General features: G+C 39.5%; 1 protein-coding gene across 2 annotated transcripts in view; it reads right to left on the bottom strand.

The window, feature by feature from the left end:
• The window catches only part of PLCB1 (phospholipase C beta 1), a 745,127-nt gene that overhangs the window by 75,162 nt on the left and 642,566 nt on the right, over positions 1-27,399 (bottom strand). The window contains exons 28-32 of one of the 2 annotated variants that reach the window (XM_019017473.4): positions 21,822-21,898; positions 21,625-21,714; positions 20,772-20,829; positions 20,086-20,172; positions 8,171-8,288 (exon numbers count right to left, since the gene is read on the bottom strand). In XM_019017473.4, the coding sequence (XP_018873018.4) occupies positions 8,190-8,288; positions 20,086-20,172; positions 20,772-20,829; positions 21,625-21,714; positions 21,822-21,898 (411 nt within the window). In that variant the 3' untranslated portion in view covers positions 8,171-8,189. The remainder of the gene's footprint in view (positions 1-8,170; positions 8,289-20,085; positions 20,173-20,771; positions 20,830-21,624; positions 21,715-21,821; positions 21,899-27,399) is intronic. The other variant, XM_019017472.4, reaches the window with a different exon arrangement.

Genomic DNA, 27,399 nt, shown 5'->3' with positions numbered 1-27,399 from the left:
AGAAAACACACGTACTATGGTGTACATCCGAAGTGAAAGGCCAGGGCAGGAAACTATGAGCTCTCAAGAATTTTCCATGTAACCTTGGACACATCGCTTTAACTTCGGGAGCCTTGAATTTTAAATCTCACAGGTGTGACATAATTGTAGTTTTAATAAAAGGTCGAATGTGAGTTCTGCCAGATGGTATTACATTTTCAAAGTCTGAGCAACTTTTTACTTGTTTGGGGATGGTGTGAAGGGGCAACATTGGAGAGAAATGTTTCCTACAGAAAATAACATTTAATCTGGAAACTGCTGTTTACCCCAGCATCTATTCTATTTCACTTACTGCTACATAAAACCTTTAGAGGAAAAAAAGTGGCCCCTGTAAAATGGAGTCAAGTGTTACGCTTAGTATTAGCTGTGAGCTAGTACTAGCAGCAGGAGGTATGTTACGTTACAGCTGAGGCAATTTTAGGTAGAAGACATTGCTGAGGGGGCTAGAAAAATGTTGTCAATGCTAGGTGTAAGTTTTAGGGGACTTTTCTGTTGTCCTTAAAACATTTTATACTGAGGGCCTGAAAGTTCATAGATCAACAGAGCAGTACAGGCTCTGTCTAGTGGAGGAAACAGAAAAAAAGCTTTAAAGAAGGTAATTTATTTCAGTAAAAAGTTTCATTTTGTTTTTAAAGGATGGGTAATAATGTTTCAACCATGGAAAGGTGCAACAGGAACTCCAGATAAATACTGGGAAAACCCTGTACCATGAAAGAGGGTAAGGTTTGTGCCAGTGGTATGCTGGTAAATGATTAATATACGGCTCTCCTGGAAAATGAAAGGGCCCAGTTTTAGAGATTGTTGATTTTCAATGGTGTAAATACTTGCCCAGAGCCAGTCTCAAAGTAACAAAGTGGTGACCTTGAATAAGGAGTTGGGAGGAGGTGTACAATAGCAGACTGTCAGAGCCACCACTACCGATGGTGCGTAGTAGATGTAAAGATGCAAAGTACCTCGAGAGCACCGGCAATAGTGAGAGGTATTAAATTATTTGTAAGTGAGCCGGGCATGGTGGCTCATGCCTGTAATCCGAGCACTTTGGGAGGCTGAGGCGGGACAATCGCTTTGAGCTCAGGAGTTTAAGATCAGCCTGGGCAATGTGGCAAAACTCCACCTCTACAAAACTAAAAATAAAAAAATCAGCCAAGTGTGGTGGTAAGCCTGTATTCTCAGCTACGTGGGAAGCTGATGTGGGAGGATCCATTGAGCTGACCTCGGGAAATTGAGGCTGCAGTGAGCCATGATCGCTTCACTGCATTCCAGCCAGGAAACACAGTGAGACCCTGTCTTAAAAAAAATTTAAAAAGTGCTTCAACAAAGCTCTAGGAAAAAATTGGTAAATGATGAGTTATGAGTATTTGTTACATTTGTTTTGAATAAATTTATTTCATTGAAAGTTTATATAATTTAATTTGTAGTAATGGTTGTGTTGAATAACCAGGTCACAAAATCACTGAAAAATTTTAAAATGAACTCCTATGAGCTTAGATAGTAAGCTCCAGCTCACCACTGGTTTGTCTTCAAAGAATAAAGGAAAATTAATATTTGCTTAAGCAATATTTAATTACATTCGAGTTCTGTGAGGTGGATACTTTGGTTTAGGTATTTTTTATACCTGTTAATATTCTAGAACCCTATGTTATCTATCACTATGCAAATCAAAAGCAGTGATTAAAATCACCAGATGCTAGGTAAATAGATGATAGTTTTCTACAGAATTTGTGTGAGCTATGTGTGAGAGATATAGTTCCTTTATGGACTGAATTGTGTTTACCCCAAATTCATATATCAAAGCCCTAGCCCTCAATGTGATTATATTTGGAGACAGGATCTTTAATGAAGTAATTAAGGTTAAATGAGCTCCTATGAGTAGGTCCCTGATCTGATGGGGCTGGTGTCCTTATAAGAAAAGGAAGAAGTGCCAGCGTGTGCATGCGCTCTCTCTCTCTCTGTGCATGTGCATAGAAAGGCCATCTGAGGACATGGCAAAAAGCCACTGTCTGCAAACCCAGAGGAGAAGCCTCCCCAGAAACGAATCTCGCGGGCACCTTGATCTTAGACTTCCAGACTCCAGAATTGTGAAAAAATAAATTTCTGTTGCTGAAGCCACCCAGTCTGTGATATTTTGCTATGGAAGCTGAGCAGAGTAACACAACGTGCAAATGATGAAATTACATACAGTTCCACAAGATGCAAGTAACATGATACTCGCATCTCAGGCGTTTTCATATTGTCATGAGGAAGTCCTTCCTATCTGCTCCTCTAGGTCTCAGCTCAGTGACTGCCACCTCTGTGAAGCCTTCCTTGGTTTCCTCAATTATGTGTCAGCCTTTCCTCCCATGTAAACAGCTCTTTTATAATGATGAACATAGTCTTTTGTCCCAATGCAATCCTTTTTGACACAACGGTGATTACACATTAGAAATTAAGATTAAGCATGTGGCTGTTTATATTTATATTTAAATATAAACAGTTAAAATAAATTAAAAAATTCAACTCCTTAGTTGCATCAGCCACATTTCAAATGGTTAATAACTACTTGTGGCTAGTTGCTACTGCACTGGACACTGAGACATGGAAAATTTCCATCACTGCAGAAAATTCTATTGGATAGCACTATACTATAATCAACTTGAAGGGGGGAAAAGGGTGCATCTGTGTTTTTTCCCAGCACCTAGCCCAGTGCCTGCTGTGTAGTAGGCATTTCATAACTATTGGTTGAATTAAAAGGAAAAAAAAAACACACTATTCATTTAATTGTAGCTACTTAAAGCATTCACGGTTCCCAGATGTCACAGAAATAAGCACACATATATAAATTTATTTTATTATTGATAAGTAAAATACTAAATGTGAGCAATTTTCATTTTTTCCATGACAAGAACATCAATATTCATCATTAAGATATAATTATAGAATTTATGTCTCAGGTGTTAATATAGCAATCTATAGCTGTTAATTCAGAAGCACAATATCGATTCTAATTTATTTTTTCTAGGCCATCTCTGCACCATCGTTCTATAAGTGACCTTATGGTCTCATTAAATCTTTCAGCATGATATTTATGCAACTACTTAATGAGTCCTCCAACACCTTGAATTCTCTGGATCTCATAACTATTATTTTAGTGACAAACTTCCGACTTTAATTAATCGCATCCTTCACGGACTCAAAAGAGATCACAAAAAGGTCACTCAGACATATGCAACCCTCTGCTGGTAGATGCCTTCTTTGTCTCCGCATTTAAAGATCTTCAAAGAGACACACAACAGCCCTCGGGAATCTATTTAGGTATTTAGATATTTTTACTTTCAGAAAAATGTCTTTACTCCTGCTTAAGTCTTTCATAATTTAGCCCAAAGCAGTCGCCCTGAATCTAACTGCAGAGGAAAAGGAGAAGACGGTCACCTGTCACAGGTTCCAAAGAAGCCCTTTTCTGTGCTGTGACTGAAACTTAAAGTACAATCTAAACGGAGATGTTTCTCTAGCAAGATATTCCTTTAGAATTCCTAGCATCCTGAGGGTAAGTAGTAGGGCCTCATAAATATTTAAATGAATAAATGAAATCCAAATAAAAAACAATTGCTTAACAAATGAAAGCAGACCCGTTGCAAAGCCCAATGTGTACTCTAACTCCTCTCTTGTATAGTACAGAAGAAGGGTTAGTTAAGAAGGATTCTGTTCTAAGGCTGGGGCAAGAGACAGCCTTAAGAGGAGGAATGGGGAGAGGAGAGAGAGAAAGAAGACCTCAAGGGAAGCAAACCCACCGAGTCTGTTGTTGAAACAGCATTGACATGTATAAGCTGAATGGCTTGCAAGTAGAGGAGATGAGAGGAAGGAGGAGAGCCAAAGTTGGAAGGAGGTGAGAGTGGGTGAGCCCTTCCTCAATCCTGCTGCTTTCGAGAGGGGAACTATGAGTTTTCAGCAGCCATAGACAGGGAAGGTTGACTCAAAATTATCTTAACCCAACTGTGCAGGCCACACTGTGCCTCAGGTGTCTCCCTTTCCTTCTGCTTGGCTTTGCTTCCCCAGCAGATGCGACGAACACGGAAAACAGCTGCCCACCTCTCAGTGACAGAAACTGTGACTAATTGTGGTTTCCTAGAGGTGAGTCCTGTTTTCACAGAGCTGGAGGTTTTCTAAAATCTAGTCCTCAGAGATGTTCTTCTCCCAGAAGTTTGTTAAAAACAAGTGACTTTGAGCAATGTGAACGTGCTGCCTCTGACGTTTAATGCCTTGTGCTGTTGTGATCAGTTTGGGGGTGAAATCTCTGGCACAATTTAGCCATGATCTTGTGGAGGCTGGGCTATGCCACCAGCAAATGAAACAGTGTTTGGTATACATGTGTGGTGTGTATCCCTTCTAGCCACTCAAAGAGATATGCTTCTTTAACCAACAGGCTCGCCGTCTTTCCATTGTACAGATAAGTATATTGAGGCACAGGTGTTGTACCCTTATTGCTTGTTTATCCATGTCAACATAAGAAAGAGAAGTCACCTACTTTGACATTTAGATCATAAAATCTTAGCTTCAGACATATACTTAGAAAGCTGAAGGACACATGGTGTGTCCAAGGTCTGGTACTTCTTGTCTGACCTTAGTAAAGTTCATTAACCTTTTTGAACCTTAGTTTCTCCAAATGTACAGTGGTAAGAATAAGAAGATAACACATGTTATGTGCTTTAAAGGTGTTTGATGATGCAGTAAGAGCTCCATAAATGCTAATTTTTGTTTTTAGTATTATGTGTCAGAAAAATATTTTGATGCCTTTCTATGGCCTTAAACTGACCTTTATTATTTTAAAGTATGTAGGAACTATGTTTTCTGTTCTTTTGTGCTTTCTATTGAAATTGGCATATCCTAGAATAAAGCAGGCATTAATAATTACTTGGCATATATTTATAATTTTCCAATGTTTCATTGGTGTTTTTAGAAATTGGTCATTCTATAGCTCTTTATCTAAAGACTTACGTATACATAAAATGAGCAAACATCTTTTCTGTTTATTTTATATCTCGCTCTACAGTGATTTGTAGCTATGTAAAAAATGGGTTACCACAGTTAAAAGTATAACTCACCTACTTAGCTTCACCTATTAAGGTCTAGCTGATAACAAGGAATATATTTTTTCACCAATGAAGATTTCCACTCACAAATTAAAAAATGTAAAATTCCAACTATTTATGTGATGACTACTCTTGGGGCCAATCTTCTATCATAATAGAAAACATTATATTTTGGCAAACACATGACAGCTTTATAGCTTTATGTGCTATTCCTTTTTTTTTTTTTTTTTTTTTTGAGATGGAGTTTTGCTCTTGTTGCCCAGGCTGGAGTGCAATGGTGCAACCTTGGCTCACTGCAACATCACCTTCCGGGTTCAAGGGATTCTCCTATCTCACCTCAGCCTCAGCCTCCTGAGTAGCTGGGATTACAGGCACCTGCCACCATGCCCGGCTAATTTTTTGTATTTTTAGTAGAGATGGGGTTTCACCATTTTGGTCAGGCTGGTCTCGAACTTCTGACCTCAGGTGATCCATCCACCTCGGCCTCCCAAAGTGCTGAGATTACAGGCATGAGCCACCATGCCCGGCCTTATGTACTATTACTTTTTATTCATCATTTTGTTTTCAGCTGTAGTGTATGAATGAAGATGTTTAAGGAAAGAACAAGAATGCAAAAAACATTTGGGGAAATATTAAAATTAGTACAAAAATCTTTTTTCCATACACTATTATAAAAGAACGTTTTGTTCTTTTTTCAAATATAAAATGCTATAATGGGATTTTCTTTTTCTGCTTTAGCCACGAGACCTATTTTGACATGAAAAGTGTGAAATATTTATTTTTATGTCATCTTTTATATGTGGAAAGCTAAAGGGACCAAACAAACTAACAATATGATTAAATGTTTGAAGTCTAGGTATTGTGGGGATATTTGTCTCTTTCTTAAAATAAATATTTTTCCCCAGTGGGTATCTCAGTTGACATTCTAAAGGGAATACAAGTTGTGAACACGCTATTACAAGCCTGAAAGAGCACAGCAACAAAAATGCAGCATTTTTGTCTCTATTGCATTTGTTTTGAAAAATAAAACCTAAGTCATGTGTTCTTAGCTCCTCCACCCACGGTCATTTGCATCCCCTGAGAAAATAAGATATTCTACTTGTGGTATTAGATGTTTCACAATAGCTTTAAAAACTACCAGGGCAGGCCAGGCACCGTGGCTCACGCGTGTAATCCCAGCACTTTGGGAGCCTGAGGCAGGCGGATCACCTGAGGTCGGGAGTTAGAGGCCAGCCTGACCGATATGGAGAAATCCCATTTCTACTAAAAATACAAAATTAGCTGGGCGTAGTGGAGGGAGCCTGTAATCCCAGCTACTTGGGAGGCTGAGGCAGGAGAATCACTTGAACCTGGGAGGTGGAGGTTGTGGTAAGCTGAGATTGCGCCATTCCACTCCAGCCTGGGCAACAAGAGCGAAACAATGTCTCAAAAACAAACAAACAAACAAACAAACAAAAAACACAAAACTACCAGGGCAGTAACAAGAGTAACAACAACAAAAAATCGAATGATGCTCATCATTGATGATTTAAAAGATAGTCTTAACATTTATATCCAAATGAAGAAGACATTTTCAAGGTCTCACTGATGCCTTCTTGTAGAAGCCAGAAATTGATATTATATGTCGGTCCTCTACTCACCTTCCAATATGGCCTTCATTACAAGGTAATACAGAAACAAAATGATCACTGTTGAGAGGACATGAACAGAATTCATAGCCATGTTGTGACTTTGTTCTGACATGGCATTCCCTGTGTCCCTCTTGCTAGTGTTATACAGGCAGTAGAAAAAAAAAAAAAAAAAATCAAAGGCCCAGGCTTGTGATTGGGTCAAAAAGTTAAGATACATTAAAATGCCATGACAGTTGCTTCAAGCTTCTTCCAGGTGCTTAAGCCTGGAGGTAGGAATGTACTACATCCTGGCCAGTTAAAATGTGCTCCCTGGAACTGTGGCAGCATCAACATCCCCTGGGAGCTACTTAGAAAGGCAGACTTTCCGGCCCCACTCAGACATCCTAGATAAGTGTCTGCAGTTTAACAGGATGTCCAAGTAATTCAGATACCCACAAAGGTCTGAAAAGCTCTGAGCCAGAGCAACAACTGATGTCGAGGAAGAGGAATAACTCATACCTCTTTCTCAGTAAAGAGTTATTTTCAGTAATTCTTTGACATGTTTTTAAACTGCATTATTTCACAGATCAACAAATACTTGAAAACAAAAACAGTACAAGTCTCACTGTAGAATTTTATTTTCATTACATCAGAATAAAGTTTGCTTTATTTATAATCACAAGAATGCTTCTTTTTTCTAAGAATTGCACACTCTTTGGAATGGCTTATGCTAGTTTTCTTATTAGTGAAGGGAATATAATAGTTTTCGTGATGCATCTCCTTGGGTAAGTTAAAGTCTGCTCTGATTTTCAAGCTGAAGTTTGCTCTGACAAAGAACTCCTGGCCCAAGCATCCCTATTAGTGAGATATTTCCAAGAGCTCTTGCTTCTAGAGAATCAGGAAATCACAAGCTGTCCCCATTCACTGTAAATGCCATGTGGGAATAAAGTAAATTTTGCTGGACTTCCAAAAGGAGGGCTGTGGAAAGTTGAGAGGAGTGGACTGAAACAGACTCCTTGAGAGTTAACTTGATCCCACTGGATTGTAAGATAATAGGACCGCGGGAAAACAGTGTAGTGAGAAGCAGAAATGGAAAAAAAAAAAATGTTTCCAAAGTGGGAATAATAGTCTGAGTGCAAGAGAGAAAATCCAGATTAAAAAGGAAGCCAAATTTGCCAGTAGAGAAACAAAATGGAGAAAGAGGAAGAAGACAATATGGAAGAATGAGATTTATGTCAGGAAGAGAGAGCACAATGATGGAGAAATTAATACCAGAGGAAGGCAGAAAGGATGAGGAAATGATCATGGGTGTGGCTGGGAACTTTAGCAGAAAAAAAAGATGGGAATGTAGAGAAAGGGAGGATGAAGGACAAAGGAGCAAGTCCGTGATGCCTGAAAACCGGATGGCTACACACCACCCTTCTCTCAAAAGCGACCCCTCCCATCCAGTCCTACCTGGCCGGAAGGACGGTGGTCACCACTTGAGAGCTTGAGGGTTGGGGGGAGTAAAGTTGGGGGAAACAGAGGGATCCTCATGGCAAGTTTCCGACAAGAATGAGGAGGAACCTTCCCCCTGTGTGGAAAAAAAGGGAGGCTGTCATTTTTGTGGCAATGAAATTGATTTCTAAGTCACCTGGTGTTTCCAATTATTTGTCTGGGACGTCTCTTGGAGTGCCTTCTAGAGTACAGTTTTAACTCCTCTGTTTGCCTTTATCTGCTCCAACACCCCCAGTGTGACAAGGCACCTGGCCTCCCACACATGCAATGGAATTGGCATCGAGTTCTCCTCGGCCTTCCCCACTCTCTGTAAAAATTAGTTGTTAAAAACGATCACAGCTGTTACTTTTGAGATATTCTCCACAAAATCCCACTACCATCAAGAAACTTGAGAAAAGATAGTGATGAATGATTGACAGCTGTTTGTTCAGTGAACAACACAGTCCAAGGAGTCTGGGCTTAAGGGCACTACTTTTCTCCCCGCAAAGAGCCAGAACTATTTTTTAACATACAAAGTTAATGTTGTTAGCCCTCTACACACATCGTGCATTCAAAAAATATTTATTGGACACCAGCTATATGGCAGGCAATGTTCTTGGATGTCTGGAACTCAAGAGCGTCAGGGAACGAAACAGACAAAGCCTCTTCCCGTTGTGGAGCTTATATTCCGATGGGTGGGGCAGTACTCAAGGCCACACTTAGGAAAGAAGGGTATGACTGAACGAGAGAAGGTGACAAATGCTATGAAAAACAGAAAGCACAGCAGAATAAACAGGAGAGAGGATGGCAGGGATGGGAGAGTGGTGGAGGGGGGTTGTAAATTTTAATAAAGTGGTCATGGAAAGCCTCTGACAGATTTGAGCAAACATTTGAAAGACAGGAGAGAGTTGCCCAAACAGACACTTGGGAGATGAGGAAACAATGGCTCAAGGTGGGATTCGCCTGTCTTGTTGGGGCCTAGCAAGGAGCCCAGTGTGGCCTGAGCAGAGAGTATATCAAGGAGGAAAGGAAGAAAAAATGCAGCAAAAGTGGAGTTAGACTGTATTGGACTTTTAGAGGATTATGGGAGCCATTGAAGGGTCTTCAACAGAGGAGTGACCTGATTTAACTTGTGTTCTAAAAGGATGCCTCTGGGTGACATGTTGAGAATAGATTTTTAGTGTGTACATGTGGCAGCAGGAAGACCAGTTTGGAGGCTACTTAGAAATCCAGGGAAGAGATGATGGAGGCTTTGACTAAAGTGATTGCACTGCAGTTGGTACTCAACAATTATAAAGATGTCTTGACTGCTTTACAATATTTTTTTCAAGTCCTAGGGTTTTTTGGTTCCACCTAAAACACAGACCCAATAAGAAATTTAAGAATTGTAACAGCTCACTGTGTATTTTGCAAAACCTAAGAGTAAGCTTTTTTCTTTTTTGGATAATACGAAAGGTGCAAAGAAAAAGGAAACAAATCTTTCTCAGCCAAAGATAGAAAACAATGTATTTTCTATTCTCTCTTACGTACCAAACACAGGCACATGCTGCTGGCTACTCTCTTTGACACAAATTTTTATATACTAGCATAATTAGATAGGGCAAAATCCATTTTGATGCCAAAATGGTTAATCTGTTAAGCTTCTCTCCAATTGTATAAAGTTGTTTGTGTGTCTGTATAAATGTGTTATTGTGTATATGTGTGTGTGTGTGTGACTCTTTAAAATCTGAAAATATTATTTGAGGAAATTCAAACACCTCCTTGACAAATTCAAAGATTAACCTCAACTAATGATTATAATAAACACAGAACACTTGTGTCTGTTGATTTCTGTTGACAGAAAATGTATAAACAGCACTCCAAGTGGTGAATTTGCTGCATGAATATGGCCTTAGATATAATATAATACATGGAAAACAGAGACTGTAATGCTGTTCTTGGCAACTGCTTTCCTATTTGGAAGGAAAACTTTCTTCAGTGTTTTCTTCAGCCCAGTATGCCTGCATTTGCCCTCATGCAATAGCCTTTTCTCTCATCTCCAAGTACTTCTTCATCAAATATTTCAAAGCATCTAGCAGATTTCCTCTTTGGATTTTCTGTAGGTAAATACAGTCATCCCCTTCATATCCGTGGGTTCCACATCTGTGGATTCAACCACTTTTGGATCAAAACTATTCAGAAGAACCATAAGTGGATGGTTGTGTCTGTACTGAACATGTATAGACATTTTTTCTTGACATTATTCCCTAAACAATACAGTATAACACTATTTACATAGAACTTACATTGTAGTAGGTATTATAAATAACCTAGAAATGACAAAGTACATGGGAGAATATGCATAGATTATATGCAAATACTATACAATGTTATATAAAGGACCTGAGCATCTGTGGATTTGGGTATCTGAGGGGAGTCCTGGAACCAACCATCCATAGATACCAAGGGATGACAGTATTTCTCTTGGTTTGAGGTTGGCCATCTTTTCCCTTTAAAATATTGAAGGTCATAGTTAAATCAGCTATTGGCTTCTAGAAATCAATTAAAATTTTACATTAGCTGCTTTAAAGTGTTTTGGATGTGTGTGTTTGATAATTTTCACTATCCTGGTTATACCAAAATAGGGCTTTAAAAAAAACAGAGATACATTGAGGATTAAAAAAATCTAATGAGTATTAGCAAAATTCATAGAAATCATGCCCAATGACAGGCACACAGAAGTAGAAGTGGAAATAAACCCAAAAGGTTTTCCATCCGTGGTTGTGTGGACTTTTCATATATGGCAGGTGGGCAGATGAAAGCCAGTGTGATAAAAGTCCACCTCATCCTATTCCCGGTGTTAAAATCATTGTTTGCTGGGAAGATGCTGAACCCCACCAACATGTAGCCCCCTACTCTAGCAGGTGGGGAAGATTCTCTTCTGAGCCTCTGCCCTCTATCCAGTACATTTATCACCATATGTCCACATTTTCTCATCCTCAAGAAAGAAAAATATGGACAAAGGAGGGGGAAAGAAAGTTGATATGGTAAAGAAAAGGGGGAGGAATCAACGACATCCATGCGAATCTAAGTTTTAATTTCTGTTTAAATCTCAAACTCAGTTACCTTATGGGGCCAATAGACAATAGAAATCTATGAAACAGCCTAGGGAGTACCATGCAGCCCTAAGGGACAGCTTCTTCTTAGCTTTAGAAATTCTTTGCATGTTTCTATTATAATCTTAGAATCTAATTTTTCAAGAGACACAGAGTATTTTTGAAATAAAACATTTTCTGATTTTTACATAACAGTGTGATGCTTCTTATTGTGCCAACTGTCTCAGCCAAACTATATTTCCCAGAGTTCCCTTTCTGTATGTTTCCAGCTATTGTGGGTTCCATGGAGATTCTTCTGAGAATTGGAGGGCTGATGGGGGAGACAGCAGTCCTTGTGTAATACGCAGGCATTGTTGCTGATCTGTTGATTTATGTGTCTGGTTGATGGGAAGCAGCAGCTGAGCCTGCAATCACTTCCCCTGCCCATTGGGTCTTCCTTTAATTGTCTGACTCCTGGGCCAGGTGTGTGTGTGTGTGTGTGTGTATGTGTGTATGTTCAACTCCGTGACAAAGAGGCTCAGCTTCTGCAGGTTACTCTAGTCACCAAGCCTACTTGTAATTTTCCTTTCCTGCCTGCCTGCTAGGGTCCATCATTAGAGAGACAGCATTGAGAACGGGGCAGATCGCCAACCACCAAAATTGCATAAGCCAATTACTGTCACACACACACACACAATCTTTTACTGGCTCTGTTTTTCTAGTTGAACCCCGACTGATACAGATGTTAACTAATTCAAATATTTCAGAAATGCAATGTGGGGACTTTCTATTTCTGCTAATGGCTGATTAGGTTATTTGGACCATCCTTTCCACTGAAAAAAATTAAGAAGCTGGGTTTGATACTAAAACTTTTTTTTTTTTTCGATATAGAGTCTTGCACTGTCACACAGTCTGGAGTGCAGTGGCATGATCTCGGCTCACTGCAGCCTCCACCTCCTAGGTTCAAGCAATTCTCCCACCTCAGCCTCCAGGGCAGCTGGGATTACAGGTGCACACCAGCATGCCTGACTAATGTTTGTATTGTTTTTAATAGAGTCAGTGTTTCACCATGTTGGCCAAGCTGGTCTCAAACTCCTGACCTCAAGTGATCCTGCTGTCTTGGCCTCCCAAAGTGTTGGGATTACAGACATAAGCCACCATGCCTGGCCATTAAAACTATCTTTAAAGACCCAGAAAACTACAACAACTTAATGATCAGGGTCAAACTGAAGGGGACGTTGAATCTAGACAGGCAATAAGCAAGGAAGCTGCTTTTGCCGTGATAGGCTTTTGCTCATGATGGAAATTGTGTGTTCACCCTTTGATAGCCTTGAAAGGTGAGGAGCCTACAGTCAAGAGCTGAGGCTTTCCCAGAGTGAGAAATCTCACAGGAAAGCTTCCCTGCAACAAGCTAAGACATGCAGATTATATATTTGAAAATAAACCAAATAGAACATCTGGAAATAAAATACAAAACCTGAAATTAAACACTCAGTGGATGCATAGAATAGAAGTTTAAACAAAAAATTGGTGCATTGCAAAAAGTGTAGGAAAAAAAATTGCCCACAGATCAGTAAAGAAAGACGAAGGATGGAAAATACTAAAAACAATTCATTGACAGAGGAGATGGAGTAAAAAGATTCATTTTATTTTATATGCAAATATATATATGGAATCTTAGAAGGAAAGAAAAAAAATGACAGAAGCCATATTTGCTTTCATGATAGTTTAGAGTTTTTGCAGAACTGAGGAAAGTGATCCATCTAGCCATCTCAAACACATATTTAGACACACTATAGAAAAACTGCACAAAATGTAAGAAAAAATACTAAACGCTGTTGGTGGGGGTAGGGGGAATATAAATTATCATCAAAAGAACTGTATTAAGACTAACAGTTAACCTCTCAAGAACAGCAATAGATGCTAGAGGGTGGTGGAAGTTTAACTTCAGTATGCTAAAGGAAAATAACCACCAACACAAAATTTTATATCCAGTGAAAATATCATTCCAGAATGGAGGAAATGTGGATTCTCATCTATTACTACATTAAACAAATAAAGACATTTCTGCACAAAAACAAAAATAAAAACTCCAAAGAGTTTCCCACCAGTAGACCGCATGAAAGGAACTTCTAGAGGAAGTACAAGATGATGATCCCAAATGGGCAGAGGATACAAGAAAAAACGTTTCACAAAGAATATGTAAATATGTAGACATATCTAAATGAACCATGATCATAACATAATAATGTCTTATGTGTTTAAAAGCCTATTAGATTAAATTTCAAAACTAAACTGATGAGGGACCAGTGGAATTAAAATTGTTCCAATGCCCTGGTATTGCCCAGAAGGAGAGTAAACATGTCTAAGTTTTATACTCAAGAAAATAAGGCATAACTATATTTGTTTCCTAAAAAGGCAATTCTTTATATTGACAAAAATGAAATAGAATTTTCTTCTACAGAACAAACAAAAACAAACCACTGTGTGGTTAATTGAGACTTGACAATGAGCAGAAACACTGTCTATAAGCAGCCAGTTTCCACTCTGCAAGTTTGGCTTCTGGGAGAAGATCCAATAAGTGCTGGCAAGGAAGAATCCATTTCCCCATCAAGCCACGAAAGATTAGAGGAGGCACAAATGCATTACTTTAAAAAATATTTTATTTTAAATCCCTAAGTTTGCCTTTTCTCTCCCAAACACAGGAGATATCAGCCGCATTTAAGGTTCTGTCTCAGAGCCCAGCGGTAGGTCTAACAAGACTAACTTCAAGCAGAGGGATGAGTCAATCACCCTGTTACAAAGATGTCAGAGGGGAAATAAGGAAAATCAGTCTATATTCCCTTGGTGGAGGGAAAAAAAAGAGCCAGTAGCTACATGATGAAATGTTCTTTGGGAATGAATTAAAATGCCCTAAAGCTTCCCGGAATTCTCTCTTGATGATGAGCTAAATTAAACAGAAAACCTGTGTTCTAAGAAGCATCAAAGACAAATCAAGCATCAGAGAAAAAGTAAATTACACATTTATTGACTGTTTTATGAGGTTATGGAGATAGTTCATTAAATATTCCCCTCAAAAATGATTCTTCTTATAAAGAGAGTCAGGAGCAGCAGAGTGATCAATAAACATTGGCATATTCACAACAGACTCAAGGCAACTTGTGATTAACAGTGTTTTCTTTTCTTTTCTTTTTTTTTTTTTTTTGAGACAGGGTGGTCTCACTCAGTCGCCCAGGCTGGAATGCAGTGGCGTGATCTCGGCTCACTGCAACCTCCGCCTCCCGGGTTCCAGTGATTCTCCTGCCTCAGCCTCCCAAGTAGCCAGGACTACCGGCGCCCACCACCACGCCTGGCTAATTTTTGTATTTTGGTAGAGATGGGGTTTCCCCATGTTTCCTATTGGCTTTGGCAAACCCAGGTATGGAAATCCCCAGGAAACCAATTATTTCACTGAGTCAGAAGACTGGCCAGTGTTTACTGCGTCCATCTTGAAAATTCTACCACTATGGATTTCATAAAAAGGCACATCTCAAACAAAACTGAAACCCACATACACTCAAGGACTGAATCGAATATCTCATTGCTAGAAAACATGCAGTCGAATGTTTCTCCAGAATTCAGAACTCCACTGCAAAGGAGCCAAGTATTCCCTTCTAAGAGTGTCTCTTGTTGTTTATAACATAATAAGTTTCCATGGGACTTATGCGCAGCAATGTACAACATCATTTTGTGTCAAATTGAGGCCAAAATATTTTATTGTACAAGTTGCTTCGAGGGACCACCTACTTCTGATTTCCCCAATGCCCTCAAAATTACCTACAAAATGAATAAACTAATTGAATCTCTTTTTTCATAGGGAAAAAATGAACTCTCCACATGAAAAGATCCTAGTGCATATCACAAAGTCGGACAATCTAAAATAAACTTTTCCAATGTGACTGGCCACATTTGGTCCCCTACCAAATAGCGACCAGAAAGACTTAAGGTCCTGGCTCACACGCAGAATTGAAACAAATTTTTAGCCTGATTTTGATTGAGGCATACTCTCCTATGACTGCTGTTGCAGGATGGTAAAAATGTTGGGAAATCTAGATGACATGCCCATTGTTGAGTAAACCGCTAGCAAAGTCACACTTTGAATGAGGTTTCATGTGTAGTTTGCTCTAAATTGAGCCAGAATAAATACATCTTTGCCACTGAAAAACTGTTAACTTTGAGCCATTGGCTTTTCAAATTTCTTTTGCTGAAAGATTTACAAAATATCTGTTTGTTACTTTCAAAGGAGTTGTTTATTTACCAATGGCTTAGAAAATTATATTGATATGATTTTCTAAGTTGATCAAGGTTCAGAATAGCTCAAAATAGTAATATCCCAGAGCAAACAGTAATGTAAAAAAAGAGCTTCCTCCCTGTTAAGACAAGATTAGGAACATGAAACACACTATTACATTAGTTAGAATAAGTGGATGAAGAGAAAGTAAATTATTATATACAACAACATGGTGAAAGAAATGGAAGAACAGGAAGAAATATGATGTCTTGTAGCCTATACATACTTTTGGTGTCTGCAAAAACTTAGCTATGACCACTTTCTAGTTAAAAAACTTCATCCCATCTTGTTGCGGGAAGTCAGGGACCCCATACGGAGGGACCGGCTGAAGCCATGGCAGAAGAACGTGGATTGTGAAGATTTTATGGACATTTATTAGTTCCCCAAATTAATACTTTTATAATTTCTTACGCCTGTCTTTACTGCAATCTCTAAACATAAATTGTAAAGATTTCATGAACACTTATCACTTCCCCAATCAATACCCTTGTGATTTCCTATGCCTGTCTTTACTTTAATCTCTTAATCCTGTCAGCCGAGGAGGATGTATGTCACCTCAGGACCATGTGATAATTGCATTCACTGCACAAATTGTAGAGCACGTGTGTTTAAACAATATGAAATCTGGGGCACCTTGAAAAAAGACCAAGATAACAGCAATGTTTAGGAAACAAGAGAGATAACCTTAAACTCTGACCGCTGGTGAGCGGAGCGGAACAGAGCCATATTTCTCTTCTTTCAAAAGCAAATGGGAGAAATATCGCTGAATTCTTTTTCTCAGCATGGAACATCCCTGAGAAAGATAATGTGCGCCTGCGGTGGGTCTCTAAACTGGCCCCCCTGGGCATAGCTGTCTCTTACTGTCGAGGCTGCAGAGATGCAATAGACTCCAGTCTCCCATAGTGCTCCCAGGCTTATTAGGAAGAGGAAATTCCCACCTAATAAATTTTGGTCAGACCAGTTGATCTCAAAACCTTGTCTACTGATAAGATGTTATCAATGACAATGGTGCCCAAAACTTCATTAGCAATTTTAATTTTGCCTCGGTCCTGTGGTCCTGTGGTCCTGTGATCTCGCCCTGCCTCCACTTGCCTTGTGATATTCTATTACCCAGTTAAGTACTTGATGTCTGTCACCCACATCTATTTGCACACTCCCTCCGCTTTTGAAAATCTCTAATAAAAACTTGCTGGTTTTTGCGGCTTGTGGGGCATCACGGATCCTATCGACGTGTGATGTCTCCCCTGGACACCCAGCTTTAAAATTTCTCTCTTTTGTACTCTGTCCCTTTATTTCTCCAGCCAGCCGATGCTTAGGAAAAATAGAAAAGAACCTACGTGAATATCGGGGCAGATTCCCCGATACCATCTGTAAATTAGTTGAGGGAGGAACTCTATTCTCCTCAGTAACCTGTGGCAAAGTTTGGCATGCTTTCTTCTTCATAAGAAGGTTACAATTGTCTTTAATATTACCTGCTGCAATGTCAGCTCACGTTCCTCATCCAAAACCCAGTAATGGAACCATTCACAAAGTCCTAGATGTCACGAAATCACTCTGTTTTCTTATCTGACTGAATGGAACTGACTCCGTGGACTTGTTTTAGAGATACTATTGATCAGTTTCATTTCCTTGGGTTGTTCCTTGTTTTGTTTCTGCTTTTGCTAATTTCCCTCATGTCTATGTCAAGATTCAAAGCCTGTTTCAGTACTAGATGTGGAGAGGGATTATTTCAAAGCCAGTGTTACTGTATTTTCCATCCATGCCCCACAGTTACAGGAGCATCAGCGACTGCTACGCTGGCCTGGCCTCTCCTCACCACCCATTTATTAATACCTACTTTGCTGTCCTGTGCTTTGGTCTTTCTTCACATGTCTCACACTTGATTTTGTTCTTTTACTCTACTGTCTATTGCTGCTCCTCTTGTCATTGTCATTTCCCTTTATTAACCACCATGTCCTACAATGTTAACAGTCATGATTTATTATTTTATTAATAAAATAACAGCTTTAAGGCACAACGTTTTTAAGCCATGAAGAAAAACCCTCAAGAAATGCTTTAGTTTGACATGGAACCAACAATCTTCATGGGCAACCTTCAAATCCAGACACAAAAAGATGGTCATGGAGCAACCTCATGGAAGAAAAGCACAGAGGAATTCATCATGGTACCTATTTACAATAAAAAATGCAGACAATAGAACTACTAAAAATTCATAGAAACACTTCAGATCTCTTTCCAAGGGGCCAAAAAGGAAGAAACAAAAAATTGTTACAAACCTGGCTGTAACATACACTGTATGTAACCTGTCTACCCAGTTGCTATTTCCCCTCTATTTCTTTGATGATAAAATATCAGTTTTGTTCAGGTACCTGATGACCATGGAATTGAGGAAAACTGAACTCTCTCTAGCCTTGTGAATGAATCTTAATTACTCCAAGCCAATCATGAAAGTGATACCCTACTGCCCATGATTGGTTTAAGAATGGGAATATGAGGCCATTGTACCCAATGAGGAAACACCAGCTAGGGGGGATGTAGGAAGGTTTTTCTCAATCCTAGAAAGGGTTACAAAATGAAGACATTTGCTGCACGGGCTTTGAGTGGTTTCATGTAAGGTTATGAAGGGTGGAGCTAGGGCAGCCATCTCATGACTGAGTTCACGGCCTGGATCTAGAAGGCAACAACAGTGGAAATTCTAAAAATACCTGGAGATGAAATTGTTAAGCCACTAAATTAATCATTGTTACAACTGTAGTACCTCTGAATTTCCAGTAACGTGGCTTACTAAATACTATAACTGTTGAAGCCAGTTTTAATTGGGCTTATTGTAAAATTGCAGCTGAATGCACCCTGACTGCTAATAAATCGGCCAAAAGTTATTAGTTCTTTTCATGTCCAGTTATATCCAGGGAAGAAGTTTAAGGGTGCTTCCACATTTACTGAGGTTGATTTTAATCATGATGACCTAGAGCAGTAACATGAAAATCTTTGTATGGGTTATTGATACTGAGAGTTATATAATTTAAACACATTAATGATTTTACATTCACATTTTATCTGTAAGTAAAATAGTTAACATTGTTGAACCAAAACACACATGAAAAAAAAAAAGCAAAATGAAACTCTGAAAAGAACCATATTACCTAAATTTTTTTGAAATACAAAAACTAGCTGAGCCATCAACCATAAGCAAATTCTATTATGTCAGTGTACAAAGTAATGACAAATTTAAAACCAGACAGCATAGATTAGAAATGTATGTATCTGAATATATCACCTGAGACTGATTATTATTAAAGTGTTTCTTAAATTTCATTCAAACTGGATCTTTTGCTCTAAATAATTTGAGCATTTTAAAAAGATCAATTCTGATTGGAAAGTATAGCAATTTCTGAAATTATCTTAAAATTTATTCCACTTTATTAGTGCATAATCAACCTGAGAGGGTGGCTGAGAAGATCTACATTATATGTTTATAGGAGAAACGTAAGAATTAGCACCATATCTAAGTAATTATTAATTCTTGCTTGAGAATCTATATTGCCAACCCTAAAAACTTAGAAATTAAAAATATTAAATGTCTTATATAATAAATATGAAAGCATAAGAGCACAAAGAACCATGAAAATATATTTAGAATTATCCATAAGAAATCTATAAGAAGTAAACTGGTGAATGAAACATACAATTAAATAAAACTAACGTTTTTTAACTTTGAGGACTCGAGAAATACTTGTGTGGAATGGCACTACTTTTTAGAGTAGATATTTTAAATTGAAAATAGAAGGGCAGGAAAATTGAAAAACACAATTTCCACAAACAGAAAACTATTCAGTGATGAATCAAAATGGAAGGAATGTTCTAAAACTGAGATGCCATTTGGTAACCTCAAAGTATTTGATCTACAGATACTCAGTTCATTCAAAGTTAACATTCATAAGACAATTAATTTTAACCAAACAATGAACATAAGATAATTTTAAAGCAGAGCCCCAATCAACTGTTACTATGGGAAACAAAAGATTTGCTTTTCTCTGATTTATGAGACTATTTTGCTAGATAAAAACCAAAGTGATTTTGGTGCAGGGCATCCTCTGCTGGACAGAGGGTGGCATTACAACATTACATCAGCTATTTAGAACTGAAGTTTACTTAGTAGTATCCAAACTGAAGGTTTGGTTAGTCTCTGATTCTCCAGGGGAAAGGGACTATAAAAATACATTTGTCTGAGCCATACCCCAGATTAGTTAAAGCCAAATCTCTGGGGCTGGGTTCTGCATATTTGCAGTTTTTAAAAGCTCACCAGGTGATGATAAATGCTTACTGAATATTGCTATATTTTTTCCTTCATTGAGAAAGATACATGAGTTTCATATGCAAGAACTGATCTGAGACTGTGTACAAGGTACTTATGTAAACCAGGAAGGTATTACTCTTACTAAGTTGAAATCAAATAAAATAATTGTGCATTTTAATTCAGTTCCGTTTACCTTGGGCTTTTCATCCAGGATCTGCTGACGTATTTCTTTGTGTTTCTCTACGAGTTTTTCTTGCCGTTTACTTTGCGCTTCTTCTAGCTATAAGAAAGTTACAAGAAACATTACTTTCATCTAAACATTTAAAAGTGCACGTCTTCAGAAAATACTGAAAGCTTTTCAGATCTATGGCTTACAATTGATTATTTGATCTCCTGATCAAGAACTACACTTACAAGTATAGGAAACTGTAGTAAGTGTTGAAGCTAGGTGATAGGAACATAAGGGTGGGAGGTGGTGATCAATGGACTGCACTGTTCTTACCTTTTTATAAATATGTAAACATTTCTATGACATTAAATTGGGAAAAAAAAGCACAGCCCTTCGAGGTTGCCATCATCTCTATCATTGATGACCATTAAAGGTTCTTTTGGGAACACTATCATTTACAATATGTTTCTGGGCTCTTGACTTTGGAAATGACTCGACTCTATTTTTAGATGAATCCATTTACAAAGTGGTTTGCAATTCAACTTGCAGAAATGTTGATTAAGGAGTGCCCACCCTGTGAAACAGCTCTGCTAGGTGCTAGTGATAAAAAGATATGACAAGGCATGACATTTCCTTCCAGAAGCTCACAGCGAGCTCACCAAATGTTCACACATGTTTTGCAAAGGAGAGAGCGTGATGAGCCCACATACCCTCTTGATATACTGCACCACTTCCTGGATATATGACCGGATCATCTCTGTCTTCTCCCTAAAAGCAAATGATGAATACATCATTATACCAACTCATCCAAAATTGACAAATGGGAATCTCAGACTTCTAGATGAAAGGTTACAGAACTCTCAACATTCTTTTTCTTTTTTCCTTATTTTTATCTATTTATTTATTGGAGACAAGGTTTCGCTCTGTTGCCCAGGGTAGGGTGCAGTGGCACCATCATGGCTCACTGAAGCCTTGACCTCCCGTGCTGAAGCCATCCTCCGGCCTCAGCCTTCTGAGTAGCTGGAAATATAGGTGTGCACCACCACACCCAGCTAATTTTAAAATTTTTTTGTAGAGACAGAGTCTCCCTGTGTTGCCCAGGCCCCTATTGAACTCCTGGCCTCAAGCAATCCTCCCACTTAGGCCTTTCAAAGTGCTGAGATTACAAGTGTGAGCCATAGCAACATTCTTATTACTGCTACAAGAAAGGTATAATCTGCCAGCCTCCGGACAAAGGTTAGGTTCCTCCCAAGGCACAGGCTCTGTTTTCACTAAATGCCAGGAAGATTATGAGTAGGAAGTGAGGATTTAGCCTTTCCCTGAGGGAAGCTCTTTGCTTACTCTTTATCTAAAAGGCCTTGGGTGTGCCTCACTCTTTTATTGAACCAGTCTTTGCTTGAGTCTTCCCTGTTAAAAACCTTACCAAAAGAATCTTTTGAAAGGCTGACTAGAGGAGAAACTTCGTGAAGGAGTCTTTGACTGGTTATGAACCTGTGACTCTGACGTACAGAATAAAATAATTCCCAGATGAACTGTTGGGGAGAGGGGACACTTTTGACTTACTCTTCCATCTGACTTTTGTCTTTGGATTTAGCTTCTGTTATCTTCTCCTGCCTCTTTTTATCCATTTTCTTCTTTAATTCTTTCTTTTCTCTGAAGTCACAATGGAAGTACAAGAGAAAAAAGAGGCAAATGAGATGGGAATTTGTGTTGAATAAATTCAGATGCACATGTCAATTGTAATGGGAATGAAGGCTTACTTCTCACAGATTTCTTTGAGCTTCTTTAACTGATTGTTCTGACACTCTTCTGCGACATCCGTCAACTTTTGAATAAGCTGGAAAAAGAAAATGTCAGTTTGCTATTTCAAATGATCGCAAACAGAGCTTCCTTCCCACCTCCCTCAAACAACAGAATCTATAGTTAGAATATCTGTGATGGATGTTTCACAATAGTTGAAGTTGTCAGACATCTAACATTGGCAATGAGGACAATTTAGAACCATCATATTATCTAGGCTTATGGGTTTTAATATGAAATTCTTCTTATTATCTCTTTTTAATTAAACAGAATTCATTAGATTGTTGTGGCAGTTACTATAGCCCAGCTCAGTGCGAAGACAACTTACAGTGTAGAACCTGGTTCCAATCTCTACCCTAAGACTTATTAAAAGTGAAATTTGGGGCAAGACCCTACATTTTCAGAACCTACATTTTCTCAGTTGATCACTGTCTTTATGTCTTGGAGGTGCTGTGAAGCTCAAAATAAAAATAAGTATGACACAAATGTAAGTTATAATCAACAGCAAGTTATAATTCTTGGCTCACAACTATCATTCATTGTTGAATTGCTTTGAGGATGACATGAGTTTCCCATCTTAGAAGTTGACATTTATGTTCTTGCGTGGGTAATTTCTAGTAGATATAAAGAACATCAGAAATTCTCTTTGTGCTTTCATTGGACTGTCACTACATCACTGTGAACACAAGTATTTATTTTCATACATCTATTATCAAATCAAGCCCCAAGGGGGCATCAATTGTGTTTTTGTATCCTTGGTATTCTGCACAATTCCTAATATTCACTTGATGCCCAGTAAGTGTTTGCCAATTACATAAAGGTAATTCTGCCTGGTAATCTTTTCCTTTTTCCCTCATGAGGAATCTGGAGAAGCTTCTGCAAGGTTTTCAGGTGGCTGTAGCAACTGGACTCAACCCTTCTTACTGGAGCACCAAATAGACGGTGTGGACATCCTCTGAAAGCCCCCACTGCTTTTCCCATAGATGGAGATTCTCTTTCCCAAAAACATATAAGGCAAGCTGAGTTGACTAGTCTTCTATAAGTGGTAGCTGTAATAGTGACAAGACAAATCATAATACCACAAACTTTTGAGACAGCCAAGTATAAGGGGGTCCCCGGAAAAACTGCAACGGGCCTGCTCACTGGGAGGAATGCACACTGAGGTGGAGCCACAGAAATCCACCCCATTTGCAGCAGGGAGGAGCCTGGCCACTCCTCTTCCTGGGTGGACCTTGGAAGTCAATCTGCAAGGTGGGAAGCACACTAGCAGGGACTCCAGCCTTGCGGAGAGAACCTGTTTCCCTCTTTTCCTTTTAACACAATAAAACCCTGTCCTCCTCACTCTTCAAATTGCCTTCAAGCCTAACTTTTTGTGGCCATGTGACAAGGAACCCGTCTTTAGCTGAACTAAGGATAGGGTCCTACAACACTTTAACTGATAATTTCTATATGTCAGGCATAGTTTTAAAAGATTCACATGTGGCTGGGCACAGTGGCTTACAGTTTAACTCCAGCACTTTGGGAGGCCGAGGCAGGTGGATCGCTTGAGGTCAGGAGTTTGAGACTAGCCTGGCCAACACAGTGAAACCCTGTCTCTACTAAAAATACAAAAAGTTACCCAGGCCTGGTGGTGAGCGCCTGCAATCCCAGCTACTTGGGAGGCTGAGGCAGGAGAATCACTTGAATCCGGGAGGTGGAGGTTGCAGTGAGCCGAGATTGCACCACTGCACTCCAGCAACTCTGGGCACACTCTAGGCAACAAGAGCAAAACTCCGCCTCAAAAAAAAAAAAAAAAAAAGATTCACATGTATTTATTTAATTCTGAGAATTGCCCTATGCGGTTGGTGTTATTATTTTTGTTTCACATAAGAACACACTGACACATCTGGCTCAAGTTCTGGGCTCAGGGCCCCAAAGCCGGTAAGTGGCTGAGATGGGTACAAACCCAGACAAATAAGGTTCCATGGCTTGCAAGAGAATTACGATACAGAATCCACATTCATTTAAAATTATCATGAAATTTGATGCATTCATCTGTGAAGTGGATTAAATATGAACAAATATTAACTAGGACTTGGGCCAGCAGAAAGCCTATTTGATCACTCAAAAGGGATTGCCTAATCATGATTATCACAATTAAATCATGAGGCATTACTTTGTAGTCATGCCATTTATCAAGCTGTCTAGATGTAAAATTCCAGTGTGCAAAGACTCTGGCCATTTCCTTGGGGTCGCCTGCAATGCCTCTATTTAGCTGAAAGTGTCCTCTCACTAGCACCTTCCCTTCCCTAGAGGGCTTTTCTCCTCTTCCAATCACTTGAAGGAGTTACAGACAGTTATCCAGGGATCACCTTCCTTGGCTGCAACATCAGAATCATGTGGGGGAACTTCTTAAAAATACAGATTCCAGGACCTATGGACTCCAAATGTCTAGGGGTAGGGCCTGGGAATCAATATTCTCAAAATCTCCTGAGGTGATTTGGATGCTTTGTGCCAGACTTGAAGTGGGAGGTTGTCTTGGTGGACCCTCCCTCATTCTACAAGCCACTGCTAAGTCTCCCAGCAACTCTTTTGAATTCAGTAACAATTATATTCCTGTTTCCATGTTCTCATCTCTATCATTCACCTGACTTCAGAATATTTTCTTGATTATGCCAGCATCTGCTCACATGTACTGTTTCCCTTCCACCTACTGCCCTTACCCTCAGCAGCATCGGCCTCCAGTCAATATTGAGACTAAGCTGGAGAACTCACAGACCTTCTGCCCACTCAGTTCTGACTTTTATATTGGTTTGGTGTCAGGCTCCACACCACTGTCAGTGCCACACTCCCTCCAGACTCCCCAGAAGTTCCCTGTCTGCCGCATCCTTTTGCCTCCCTCTTGGCTCCCATCACACCCCCTGCATTTGCCCTTTACCCCTTGCAGAACTAGTTTCCACCGCCTGTGCTCCCAGAACACACACTTATCTAAACTATTTGATTCAGCCACGATGCAATGGATATTTATTAAGCACCTACTACATAGCAGGCACTGTTCTAGAAACTCTGAGCTGACGACCTGGCTTTCTAGATCTTGCTACTCAAAGTGTGGTCCATATACCAGTGGCAAGAGCATCACCAGGGAGCACATTAGAAATGTAAGTTCTCGGGCCCTACTCCAGATCAACTAAGTAAGAATCTACATGTTCAAAAAAATTCCCAGGAGATTTGAGTGCACATTAGAGTTTGAAAAGCATTGTCTTGGTGGTTGTGGAAAATGGAGACGATCTGGAAGAAACCATTTCAATTTCTCTCTGCCCCTTCCCTTTCTAAGCCAGCCTTAGGTAATTCTCCCCTTTGACTGCCCAGATAACTCTGGGTGTTGGCCCCTTAATTGGTTTTTCCTATAGGGTATCATTTACAGACATACCTTTTGTATGTAAATATCTTATTATTGCTCCCACAAAGGGATGTCACCATTTCAACGTTCCATTCTTTTTTTTTTTTTTTTTTTTTTTTTGAGACGGAGTCTCGCTCTGTCGCCCAGGCTGGAGTGCAGTGGCGCGATCTCGGCTCACTGCAAGCTCCGCCTCCTGGGTTCACGCCATTCTCCTGCCTCAGCCTCCCGAGTAGCTGGGACTACAGGCACCCGCCACCACGCCCGGCTAATTTTTTTTTAGTATTTTTAGTAGAGACGGGGTTTCACTGTGTTAGCCAGGATGGTCTCGATCTCCTGACCTCGTGATCCACCCGCCTCGGCCTCCCAAAGTGCTGGGATTACAGGCGTGAGCCACCGCGCCCGGCCTGATTTTGTTAATATTAAATAGTATGCCACTACCGTCCAACTCACATTAAATTGGCAATGGGATTTTATACGGGCATCAATAATTTATCTCTTTTTTATGCTACAAAGAGAGGATTTGAGGTACACCTGTAGTTTTCTCTACCCAATACTAACTACTTCTCCAGGAAGAACTTCCTCTGCTTTCTGAGAATGGCCTCACCCACATGCTTCCCTTGGGAGCTGCTGTATATTTTACCCCCCATCTCTTGGCCAAGGTAATTGGTCCAGGGGAGGCATTAATCCAAGTTGGGTCAGTCATACTCTGACTTCTGGCTGCAGACTTGGTCATCATGGGACCCAAACAAGGTTTTCCCCAAGATTTTTCCTACATGTCAATGGAGAAATAAAACTCAGAAGGGATCAGTGCCTGTATTTTCAATCAAGGGGAAGCCTGTCTGCTACTTTGGAAAAGAATAACACTAATATGCAGAGAAAAGCAGGGGCAGAGTTTGGACAGCCCCCTTTCTTATGTGATATACCCTTTGTACTTTTCTAGTATATACCCTTCCGGCCTAAGTTAGTCCAGCATGGAATTCTGTGGCTTGCAATCAAAAGAATAAGGACAAAATAAAAACAAACAAAAACAGAAATAAAACAACTCTGCTTAATCTCTAAACAAGATAAACTTCTGTGTTTTGGGCTCAAAGTTCTTACTGCATAAGACGTGAAAATAGTACCCAGAAGAGTGATTTTTCATATAATAATTGAAGTGCTTTGTGACTAACATAAAGGCAAAGTATACTAACTTTTGGTGTATTTATCAGCAGGCTGGCTCTGTTCAAAGAGCCATTCGATCATTTATTAGTCACAAAACTCTGAAAGTAAACTGACTATTAAAGGTAGAGAAGAAGCAAAAATTCACTTGGACTTCCTAGGAAATAAATTAAGAAGGTATGTGGTAAACTGAATGGTAGTAAACAACATTTAATTTTCACTTTTGGTATGATTTTTTTTTTTTGTCCTAAAGGAACAGACACATCTCAATTACTTTGCTGGTTTGTTTGCCATTCATGATAACTCTCCCAGCTCAATGTTCCAAACCTTTTAAGGAGTTAACAGAAAGGCCCTGGGGAATAAAACTTCACGCTTGTTCTCAACTCTGCTAAATTTCACTTGGTTTAGTCATCTGAGGGCAAGAAAATGGTTTCCATGGAGGAGAATAATTCCTTGACTCTAACTCAAAAGGGATAAAAAATATGTGGACAGAGATTTGTATGTTTGGAGTCTCTTCTAAGAAGGATAATCTTGGAACATAGGCAAAAAGCCAAGTCTAGAATATTCATATTTCGGGCTCAACACATCTTCCTTTCCCTTCCACTAATGTCTAAAGAAGATGCCTCTTTCTTTCCTTTTAGTCAAAGCATTTACTCTGGATTTTCACTATGCATTGTTTTTCTTCTACAAGAAATTAATTTACAAAACATCTGAACTAAGTAATGATCTACACAGCAAGCACATCACCAACAATTTGAAAACAAGGTAGAGGCAGGAGGATCACTCAAAGCCAGGAGTTTGAGACCAACCTGGGCAACATAGTGAGACCTGTCTCTTAAAAAATAGAGAAAATTAGCTGGGCATGGTGGTGCGTGCCTGTAGTCCCAGCTACTTGGGAGGCTGAGGTAGGAGGACCACTAAAGCCCAGGAGATGGAGGCTGCAGTGCACCAAGTTTGTACCACTGCCCTCCAGCCTGGGCAACAAAGCTAGACTTGGTCTC

The sequence above is a fragment of the Gorilla gorilla genome, chromosome 21, assembly GCF_029281585.2.
Source record: "Gorilla gorilla gorilla isolate KB3781 chromosome 21, NHGRI_mGorGor1-v2.1_pri, whole genome shotgun sequence".
Classification (NCBI taxonomy): Eukaryota; Metazoa; Chordata; class Mammalia; order Primates; family Hominidae; genus Gorilla; species Gorilla gorilla.
Note: the sequence above shows the minus strand (reverse complement) of the source record. Positions and strands in the feature narration are given on the sequence as shown.